General features: G+C 36.1%; 1 protein-coding gene across 1 annotated transcript; it reads right to left on the reverse strand.

The window, feature by feature from the left end:
- Positions 1-437: 437 nt before the first annotated feature.
- On the reverse strand, positions 438-10500 carry LOC114369457 (probable methyltransferase PMT7). The gene is made up of 7 exons (XM_028326687.1): positions 10016-10500; positions 9098-9512; positions 7955-8244; positions 5530-5913; positions 4342-4588; positions 4095-4233; positions 438-805 (listed from the first exon to the last, which is right to left on the reverse strand). Exons 1-7 carry the CDS (start codon positions 10200-10202, stop codon positions 647-649), a joined length of 1821 nt encoding a protein of 606 aa, XP_028182488.1. The 5' UTR covers positions 10203-10500; the 3' UTR covers positions 438-646.
- Positions 10501-10860: the final 360 nt, after the last annotated feature.

The raw sequence follows: 10860 nt of genomic DNA on the forward strand, positions 1-10860 counted from the left end.
CTAGCTTCTTTACCCACACCCGTTCACGAAAATGTGGGAACCCTTGCTTACTTTTCACTACATCCGGGCGGCGATGCAGCGGCCCTTGCTCTTTTGACACTGTACTCGAGCCATACAGCGCGTTGCTTCCGGGCAACGACCTAGCATTCACATTATTACGTAATTGATCCATGTCATAGAGATTCGACAAAGTTTTACGTTGGCTGTCGAAAGCCTAACACAACCCTCTCCTTTTATCCGGGCTTGGGACCGGCTAAGAATAGCAAAGCTAACCTAGGCAGGATTCCTCACAACACATCCCTAAAAAAAAAAAACATTCCTAAGAGCCATTGCATCACCAAAATAAAGAAGTAAATAAATAAAAATAATAAAATTAACGAGGCCTTAAAACAACCTAAGATGTATATGTTATGAAATTTCTAATATTCAAGCACACATAAGAAAACGAAGAACCTATTGTCTATTCATAAATCATAATTGCTAACTGAGTGAAGTCATATACAAAATGAGCTTACTAGACATCTACACAAAATGATCGTGGAGCATTGGAGCAATGAACAAAGCAGATACATAATAGCCTTAACATTACAAATTACCCGTATGCTTAAAAACAATTTCTTGGAGAAAGCTTTTAGGTCAAGTCACTTTAGACGATAGCCCAAAACTTTTTTCTACAAATTAAAACAGTTTCCATTTTCTTCTCTTTGTTCTCTAACATTTGTGATTCCACTTCCCATAGGAATTTTGGGGCTACCTCTAGGATTCTAGAGGTAATATCTTCCTCGTCCCTAATGATAATAAATCCCTGCACATAATAAGTAGCGCTGAGTTCTTAGGAATAAAAGAAAATGAAAGTTGAATTGCAACATAAGAACTTAAGCGAGAAATAATGAGTCCATTTGATCTCTATACGTAAGTGAATGAACAGGTAAACAAATAGGCACTATATGTCATCAATATTATGCAATAATAAATGAGTAAATAACACATGCACTAACATAGTAAAGATCTTTTACAGTGTCATCCAATGATAAATTGTCATGTATGATAAGTTTATTGATATTTACATTAATTGCCTTAAGAGTTATACCTTTTGTGATTTAAGAAATTTACACATACAATGCATAAATATTAAACTCATAATAAAATTCTACAATATCCTGTTCTAGACCAAGTAACAAGGATCCAATTCACCATGCGTTGGGGGACCAAGGCCCAAAAAGACCAGCACCAACATTGGGCCAGACACACCAGAGGTTCCAGAATACTCTTCTGTTAGAGGAACCTATGTAACTGAAATTACCTCATGACCATGCTAGGTTACTGTTAGATTACATCTTGATATTGTATTTATGATCAGAGAACAATTAGGGGTATATTCATTATCACTCAGATTATATTGATTCTACGTAATTAACGTAGATCCGATTTGTTCATTATAAATAAAGGATTAGTGTGGTCATCCTTGACACACAACATTGTAGTAAAACACTGTTATATGGTATCAGAGCACAAGTTATTCTAATCTTAACAGAGGAATAACAAAAATCATTCTCCACCAAGGACCGGACCTTTATATTCGCCACACCTTTTCCAGCATACTTCTTTCACTCTGTTTCCACATTCCAGTGGATCTTTATGGTTGTTGCACTTATTCTGGCGACCTGCTTCCGCTTTCCAACAACCCTTTGTCCTTTCCCAGTCGATGACACTTTTGTGGCACCCCATTGTCCCGGTGGACCCTTTCTCCTTGTGCCTCTTTCCAGCAACTTGTTTTCAGTTTTCCGGTGACTTCTTCTAATCGCCACCGCTGCATATCCAGCGAGCTTTCCGGCCAACACCACCACCATTGGACTCGTCATGGGGCTGATCTACGCAGATCTGGCAGTCGCTTCCATAGGAGAAGCTTCACGAACTCTTTCATTGCTGCATCAAACAGCACCAGCCGCCTTTTCTGACTGCGTTTTGCAGTGTTGTGGTCGCCCTCCCACATGACCCCACCCTTGCAATTTCGCGTCAATTAGAGCATTTTTCTTACGGATGACCCTTTACTTCTTTTTTCTGCCCTTTGTTTTTCCTTTTTATGCCACCCCTCTTTGTAGATGCAAATGCCTTTGGTGTTTTGATGATGATCATGATGATATGATGCAATTGATGCAAATGGGCTTTTCAAGTTTAACTTCAAGACAGTACTTCAAGAATACAAGTCACAACATCAAGATGATCACTAGTATATTAGGAAGGGAATTCCTAATTGAATTAGCAAAAGGTTTGGCCAAGTAATTTAAATTAAAAAGTGTTTTTCAAAGGATTTACTCTTTGGTAATCGATTACCAGAGGATGTAATCGATTATCAGTGGCCAAATATGCTTTACAACAGCTACTAAAAATTTGAATTCAAATTTTAGACTGTGTAATCGATAACACAATTTTGGTAATCGATTACCAGCAGTTAATAAACGTTTTAAATTCAAATTTTAAAAGCTGTAATCGATTACACAAATCCTATAATCGATTACTAGACAAGACTTTCAGAAAAATAATTAAGAGTCACAACTTCTCAAAAGGCTTTTTCATGACCACCAATGGTCTATATATATGTGATTTATAACACGAATTTGCTCAGAGTTTTTCAGAACAACAAGTGTTTATTCTCTAAAAGAGTAAAATCATTTTATCCTCTTAAGAATTCCTTGGCCAATTCAATTGCAATTCATTAAGGAATTATTTGAGTGCTCAATCTGTAAAATCTATCTCTTTCAAGAGAGATTCATTCTTCTTCTCCTTCTAATTCTCTAAGGGATTAAGAGACCGAGGGTCTCTTGTTGTAAAAGAATTCTAAACACAAAGGAAGGATTGTCCTTGTGTGTTTAGAACTTGTAAAAGGAATTTACAAGATAGTGGAACTCTCAAGCGGGTTGCTTGGGGACTGGACGTAGGCACAAGAGTGTGGCCGAACCAGTATAAATCTGAGTTTGCACTTTCTCTTCCCTTAAACTCCTTTATTTATTATTGCTTTATATTCATTGTTAAGGAAATTTATAACTTAAATAAAAAGTGAAATAGGTTTTTACTTGGGGAAGTAGTTTGGAATATCTTAATTCAACCCTCCCCCCCCCCCCCTTCTTAAGATATCTGAGGCCACTTGGCTAACACTCTTTGCGGTGAACAATACCTCATGCCTGTTCTGCCCATGGTTGCCAGACTTCCCGATGCCTTTTCGTCGAAGCTCATCTTCGACCACTGACGCCCATCGCTGAAGACCGCCACACCATCCACGTGCGCAGTCAACTCAAAACACCGTCAAACACGACCCGCACAGGGTCCTTTTCTGGCGCATGAAGTTCATACACACGATACGTGATACATCTCCGGCAAGCGTCACACTAGTCACCATGAATATCCGGTGCAACCACGCGACTCGAACCGCCTTTAGTTTCTATCGAGTTGACCACATTTGTAACAAGTTCAATTCATATGCTCGAGCTTGAGGGGGAGTGTGAGATTACATCTTGATATTGTATTTATGATCAGAGAACAATTAGGGGTATATTCATTATCATTCAGATTAGATTGATTCTATGTAATTAATGTAGATCCTATTTGCTCATTATAAATAAAGGATTAGTGTGGTCATCCTTGACACACAACATTACAGTAAAACACTGTTAACCTTGGTTGTGACTCACCGACAACTGAGCCCTATAAAGTTCACACTAACTTAGGCGATGGAATGCCTTTGCCAGCACTCCTCACCTTTCATCGTTGTCTTGGACTAACATTTAGACTCATGTCTTCTGCCCCAAAGTAATAAATAAATAAATCTATACTGTATTACTGTTGCACCAATTTCTTCTTCAACCTTTCATAACATTACTTTATTTAATCAAATGACACAAGGAGAAGGACCAAACTTTTAGGTTCCACAATTCTGCAAAATGTCTACACATATTATCATGCAAGTTCAAAAATACGTTTGGACACTTTACATCAGATTTGACCAAAAATCTAATTTTCATCCGTTGCATGAATTTTTACTTTGGTCTCATATATGCAGATAACCATGAAAGATGACAGTTTCGAAAAGTGATTACCAATGGCCGTATTAGTCGATCCATCTCCAGCATGATGTCCTCCAATAAACAACCTTCCCCTTTTCTTTTGTAGTGGGAAAAGAGGTAGTTGGCATGCAGAAGATCATATGTCCGAGGGTAACTTGAAAATGGTTCACACCTAATGTTTCAGAATCTATACATTAGCTGCAGTCAATTAATAATAAGTACAAACACTAGTGGAAAAAAAGTATTTGCGGTATTTAGGATATCAATAGCAAAGATTTACCAATCATGAAAAGCTCCAATCAATCCCCGGGCATAAATTCCAGATAAGGTGTTCTTCATGCTTGCAGGAACTACATTCATTATCCAAACAGGAAACTTATTTAGTGCAACAGCAAATCCACCACAATAAGCATTCATATCCATCACATTGCATATTTCTGTCTTGCTGACATTCATCAGTTTCCAGTAATGACCAATTTGTTCTTGCCAAAAGAGAGTGTCTGAAGTAAATTCATTCTGATTTATACCTGTTCAAAAGGTTAAAGGGTTATCAGACTGAAAAAGACTACTATTGAGCGCACCATAGCAATGCTTGTTTTAACTTTTAATTTCTAGCTGGGTAAATTATCTTTTTAGTCCCTAAACTTTTTAAAATTTCTGTTTTTACTTTTTAGTCCCTGAACTTTTTTCCGTCCTTACTTTTAAGGGACTAAAAGTAAGGATGAAAAAAAAGTTAAGGGACTAAATGTAATGACGATAGAAAAGTTCAAGGACTAAAAACAAAAATTATAAAAAGTTTAAGGACTTAAAAATAGTAAACCCTTTCAAGTTGAATGATTAAACAATAGTAGTCCTCACTTTTGGGGAATTGATTCTTACCTATCCCATCGAAAAATAGGGGATGGACCAGCAGTTGTCTATCTATATTCATATGTTATCAATATGTACATTGATCCTTATAAGAATGCTTTCATTTTAGACAATTTGGAGAAATGTTCAAGTACAAGTCAGTCTGACAATAAAATATATTTATTCGGGAAATAATAACAATAAAATATGTAAATTTTTTATTTTTTTTATCATCTAGGCAAGTCAATTATGTTCCCACAGAACTTGAAGTTTAAGAACAGAACTATTCTGCAACAAAAACAATGTTAGCAAAGCTAATTTCTGCTATGCTGCAGATTGTGCCTTTGATTAAAAGCTAAGACCTGAATAATATCTAAAAGCCATTTGAAAGTACATTTTAATAATAACAAATCTGTTGTTATCTGACATGTTACCAGGACCTTCATTTAAGGCCATTTGAACAAAAATCTGTGTGGACAAGTAAATATCAGTACTCTCTGCACATGCATGAAGTTTCCACTGGAAAGGTTGGAAAAGTATAATTTAAGAGTAAGGAAGCTGTAAAATATGGACAGAAAAAATTAGCTTCTTTCACTTGTACAAAAAAATGTGGACAGACCTATCATGTTAAGGTTCTCAGAAAACACTGAATGGCGCTCGTGAGTAGGAAGAAGCTTGTAAGAATCTGTTTTAGAATTTCTAACAAGTACACAATTCTTTAGTTGGATATTCCATGAAGGTTTAGAATCATCAACAGCATCACAGAGGTTTATGTGCTTTTTTTCTACATTGTGCAAAAGGCATGACTGGTTATTTTCTTTTATCCATATTGCTGTCTGAACTTGTCGTGCAATGAGTCTCCAGCACATTGCTGTAGTCAAATTCATCAACTTATCCCAAATTACAGGATAATCTTTGTCTTTTCTATAAGCAGGGGGAGCTGAATAAACAAAGTACCCATTGAAGCGAAGAAGGCGATTCAACTCCTTCAGTAAAATCCCATCTGCAAAAAACAAAATAAATTGACAATAAACAAGTCTGTCAGAATAACGTGCAGTTTCATGAATCACTTGAACAAAATAAACAAGTCTGTCAGAATAACATGCAGATTAATGTTAATGTGTCACACATTAACTGCATTCAGTTATCACAGGAATTAGTATTTAGGAAATATCATTCATTTACTCTTTGCCAATGAAATAGTTCACAACTAGTCTTTTAAGAGTCCATGTATACAGATGTTCCACAAAGTGTAAGTATCGTGGTCAATTTTACTTGAGAAATTTCTTCCTATATCCCTCTCTATTAATCTATTTCTCTCCCTCTAAATCCAACAAAGTCCATTCAGATAAGCCCAACTCAGAGATCAACTGATTAAGTTTAGGATTCTGTTATCACATCTAACCGTTAGGATTTATCTTCAGTTTAGAATTATGTTATTTGAATTCTGTCATAGCTTATCTTTAAGGATTTATGTTTATTTTAGGATAATGTTATTTGAATTCTGTTATCATAATTTATCTTTGGGAATTATGTTTCTTTTTATCTTTTTGGGAGTTAGTTGAGGGAGAGGATAATCAATATAGGACAGTCTGTTAAGGGGAGGTACTGTTGGTGAATTTCTATTGAATTGTATTGTGGAGCTGGTGCTCTGGGTAATACTCGACCATTCTAGGAATCCTGTCAGCTAACCTCACCAACTTATGTAGTTTTGACAAGTACTACCAGTTATCCAGATTAAATTCATAACATAAGTATTGAATAGGTCTAATAGAGCAAGTCTTTGGCACCTACAAATAAAAATGATGACAATGTCAATGATTATGATAGGGACTTAGGCACCCCATAATACCCAAGTCCCTAGAGCATAGAACTACTTCTAACAACCAGCGCCCCAGCAGCTGACTCTACGACGCTTCACTCAGGCTTTCTAGCCAACCCCTTCACGCCAGCCCTTTCTGAGAAACTAGCAACCAGCTTTGATACCAATTGATAAGATCATTGGGGAAACCACACCACAAAAGCTAGTTGTTGTGGTTAGAGAACCTAAAGCTACATATACCCCACACTAGAATCCCCCTCACACTTCCATTGTGGAACTCAAATCCCATACCTTGCAAGTGGATCCTAACATCTCACCACGCTTCACAACCCCAGCATCCATGCAGACCGATTGTGCATTAGTCCTATGATTAGTCCTGGACAAAACACTGTAATGCTGTCATGCCCTCACCAGTGGGACATCGTGGAAGGCTTTGACACCTGTTAATAAGCACCTAAGCACTTGGGGAACCCTCTATATAGATGTTCCACAAAGATCTTAACTAACAGAATGCTGAAAACAATTTTAATGGAACATTAGATGTGAAAAATTAGGTCTTGACTGCAGTTGATAGTTGACTTGGGGAACACCCTACCTTTAAAAGCTAGTCTTTTAAAAGTTTATGTATATAGATGGTCCGCAAAAATCTTAACTACACGTTTGGAAACGATTTTAATGGGACATTTGATGTGAAAAGCCATGGCTTGATTGAAGTTGATAGTTCTTGGAAAACTGCGTTTTTAAATTGTTTCCAAACATGCACTAAACAGATTTACCCACATATTTTGGGATATAATCAACCAAACGACAGAATCCCTACTTTCTCATTTTCCCTAACTTATTGAAGGAATAACTGTTCTTAATTTTTCTTTTCACTGTAACAACTGTTCTTAATTATGTAGAACTCTACTTTCCCTATTTTTTTACAACTCCATTCTATATAATGGGGAGCAAACCTCCCAAGTGTGATAATCCTACCATAGCCTCTCTCAATTATAAACATTTGCAGCCCCTTTGCTAACCTAAGCATCAAAATGTCTTTGTAGATACACCTCACCTCCATCAACACTTTGGCAAGAAGCAGGTCATGTAGAAGGATTGTGAATTGGGCAAGAGAACCCACATTGAAGATAGGTAACAAGTAACAACACATCTTCATTTATTGTCTCATGTGCAGAATTAAAGTTGCAATCATAAAAACATAATATTGAAAGCCAATTACCGTTTTCATGAAAGTCTATTCGGCATCGTGAACAGTGAATCATTTCAAATGACTCACTAGGATACGGTAGTTGTTTTGTGGACAAGGCAGAGATCATTGCACCAATCCCTCGTTCTAATGCAAATTGAATCTGATTTTCATGACCATCCTTGGGGGCAAAGGACATTGTTCGTATATCCAAGGGAAGAAGATATGCTGAAAAACTGGCCACACCACAGCCAACATCCAGAACTTGAACTACCCCAGCAGAACGCAGATCACCAGCCTCATTGGTAATCATATGTCCTAACCTGCATTCATAAAAAATTAAATGGATAACAACTATGTCTTGAACTATTCAATTAACAGAAAATTCTCCACAAGAGCACCCACTACATAGAAAAAGTTCAAGGAAAAGACAACAAAAATTAGCGTCATTAGGAAACTGTTAACTACTCACAGTATACAACCACTCATGCTCAAGTTATTTGGGAGAATCAAGCAAAATAATGAAACCATAGATAAGAAATGATTACTAAAATTTGATATCAATATAATAAATCATAAATATAATTTTACAACATTCAAAGCCTTTCCCACAAGATGGTTTTGTCTAAACGAATCAAACAATGCCAGTGTGATTTGTGAAAAACAAATTTTTAAAATAGGCCATTTAAGTCTAAAACCTTTGTGTATGTGAGTGTGCATGTGGTCAATGACTGCATCTGTATTCATTCCATTGGCCCACAACTTTTCCTTGATTAAGTTGACTCCTATGTCAACATTCTCTAAATGACATCCTTGTTGTGAGATAAAGTACAGGAATTTAAATCTACTGCTTCCAAATTCTAATCTTATTTCTTTCACAAGTCTAAGAATTTTAGTTTACAAGAAATTTATGTATCAGAATTCAGAATCATATGGACAAAAGTAGAAGGTTATTCAAGATTGATCATCTTCTGGATGTCAAAGAGTTAACTCCAGTTTTTTTACCCTCAGTTTAAGATGGTAAGGAGGGAATATATTTTAAAAGTTAGAAACTTTTCAATTGTTTGGTTAAAGAGAAAATTAGTATTGAAAGAAATCAACGAAATAACATTTCTACAATCAGCATGGTCCTCAGACAAAGAAAATAAAGAACTTAAATAAATCATTAGCAGCTACCTCTCTATGTAATCAGAAGCCCCATGCTTGAAATGGGTACCACCACCAGGAAACCACCAGAGCTGATCCTTCTCATGCACCCAATTTTGGCCTCCTTTGACTTCTGCAAGATGCGTGTGATTCACATTACTTCGCCAAACATAATCCCTGCTAAGAGGCCATTTGATAGGTAATTTATAATCCTTTGGCGGAGGAACCAAGCAAAATAAGCGCTTTTCAAGAGGAGGACAGTGTCTCTCAAGTTCTTCTTTTCTAGAAAAATCAAGACTTGGGGCCAATGTTGCCACATAGGAAACATCATGACAGGGAATATACTCATTGAACGTCAAAGGGCACACATCCATCCCAGTTTCTGGAATTACAAGCGGGGTTTTCCAGTAAGTCAGAGCAACTTTGTTAGTAAATTTGGTAGTACCTGCATGAGTTTAAAAAAAATTAGTAATTATTCTTCACAAAGCAGCAGTAAGGTTTAACTTTAACCTTAACATAAGTTTTCAAATAAGCCACCGACACTAAGTGGTATCTCCCACAAAAATGTAATTAACAACTATTTGCAACTCAACCAAGCCAAGTGTGCATTCAATTCATATAAAGCAGTTTCCATTACATAGAATATGCACATTGATGCAAACCATTCAGAGAGGACCCAACTAGGATCTGATAGCACTAAAATGATTATAGGCAGAAAGAACTAACAAGACACTGTTAAACACCCATTTACTTGAATATAACAAATAGAAGATGTTTCAACATGAATTTAACTAAATAAGCAATATAAATCTGGGAATTTACAAACAGAAGCATTCAGAAGAAAACCCAGGAAAAGTTTCAAAATTTTGCAAGAAGACAATAAAGGGTATGAAGAGAAGCAGTGGAAAAAGGAAGTTCGAAGTTGAGGTGAGGTGAAGAGGTTGTTACCGTTGGATGAGACATTGTTGGGAGGAGAAGAAGAAGATGAAGAATGAGAAACAAGCTGAGAGACGTAAAGGGGAGCATTGTTGCCAAAAAGGATGCCAGCATAGAAGGACACAATCATCAAAAGCAAAGCAGCCATTGTCAGCCCAGATTTGGAATCGAAGGTATAACCCATTGCGAAACCCCCCATTGTTGTTGCCCCTTCTTCTTCTTCTTCTTCTTTTTCACTCTCTCAGTTGGGTTTCTTTGTAATGTTTCGGAGAATGGACAATGTTGAATCAATGCAACAGAGAGAGCTCGTAGTTGCGCAAACGAGCCTTTCTTTCCTCTCAAGTTTCAGATCGGGTGAAATTTTTTGCTTTATGCTATTTTTCATTTTATTTTTTCCCTTTTCTCTTGCATTTTTTCGAATGCGTGAGGTTGAGATTGGTAATTGCTAACTGCTAAGCTAAGCTTAGTGGTGGCTGGCTAAGTGGCAACAGTTGGCGCGAGAGAAGCACGTGAGAGCAATTTGCAACTCGTTAGTTTATTGCATTTTGTTGCGTTTCTCGCCGCTTCAACTATGCTTTTATTAAAGAGAAAAAAAGATTATATCCTTATTATTGATGGTGTAAATTATGAATGGATAATTGTGTATAATTATTTTATATTTTTAGTAAATGGATAATAATTTTTTTTAATTTTAGTTTTTTTTTATTTTTCAAAATATATAATTTTGGTGGAATTTTTAATTTATATTTTAGGCTTTATTATTATATTTTAATTAATTAAATAATTTCTTGATAATATTTTAAATAAATATATTTGGTCTAAAATTCAATTGGACCGAAATAAAAGAAATAAAATAA

This window comes from Glycine soja, chromosome 10 (genome assembly GCF_004193775.1).
Source record: "Glycine soja cultivar W05 chromosome 10, ASM419377v2, whole genome shotgun sequence".
NCBI classification, from domain to species: domain Eukaryota; kingdom Viridiplantae; phylum Streptophyta; class Magnoliopsida; order Fabales; family Fabaceae; genus Glycine; species Glycine soja.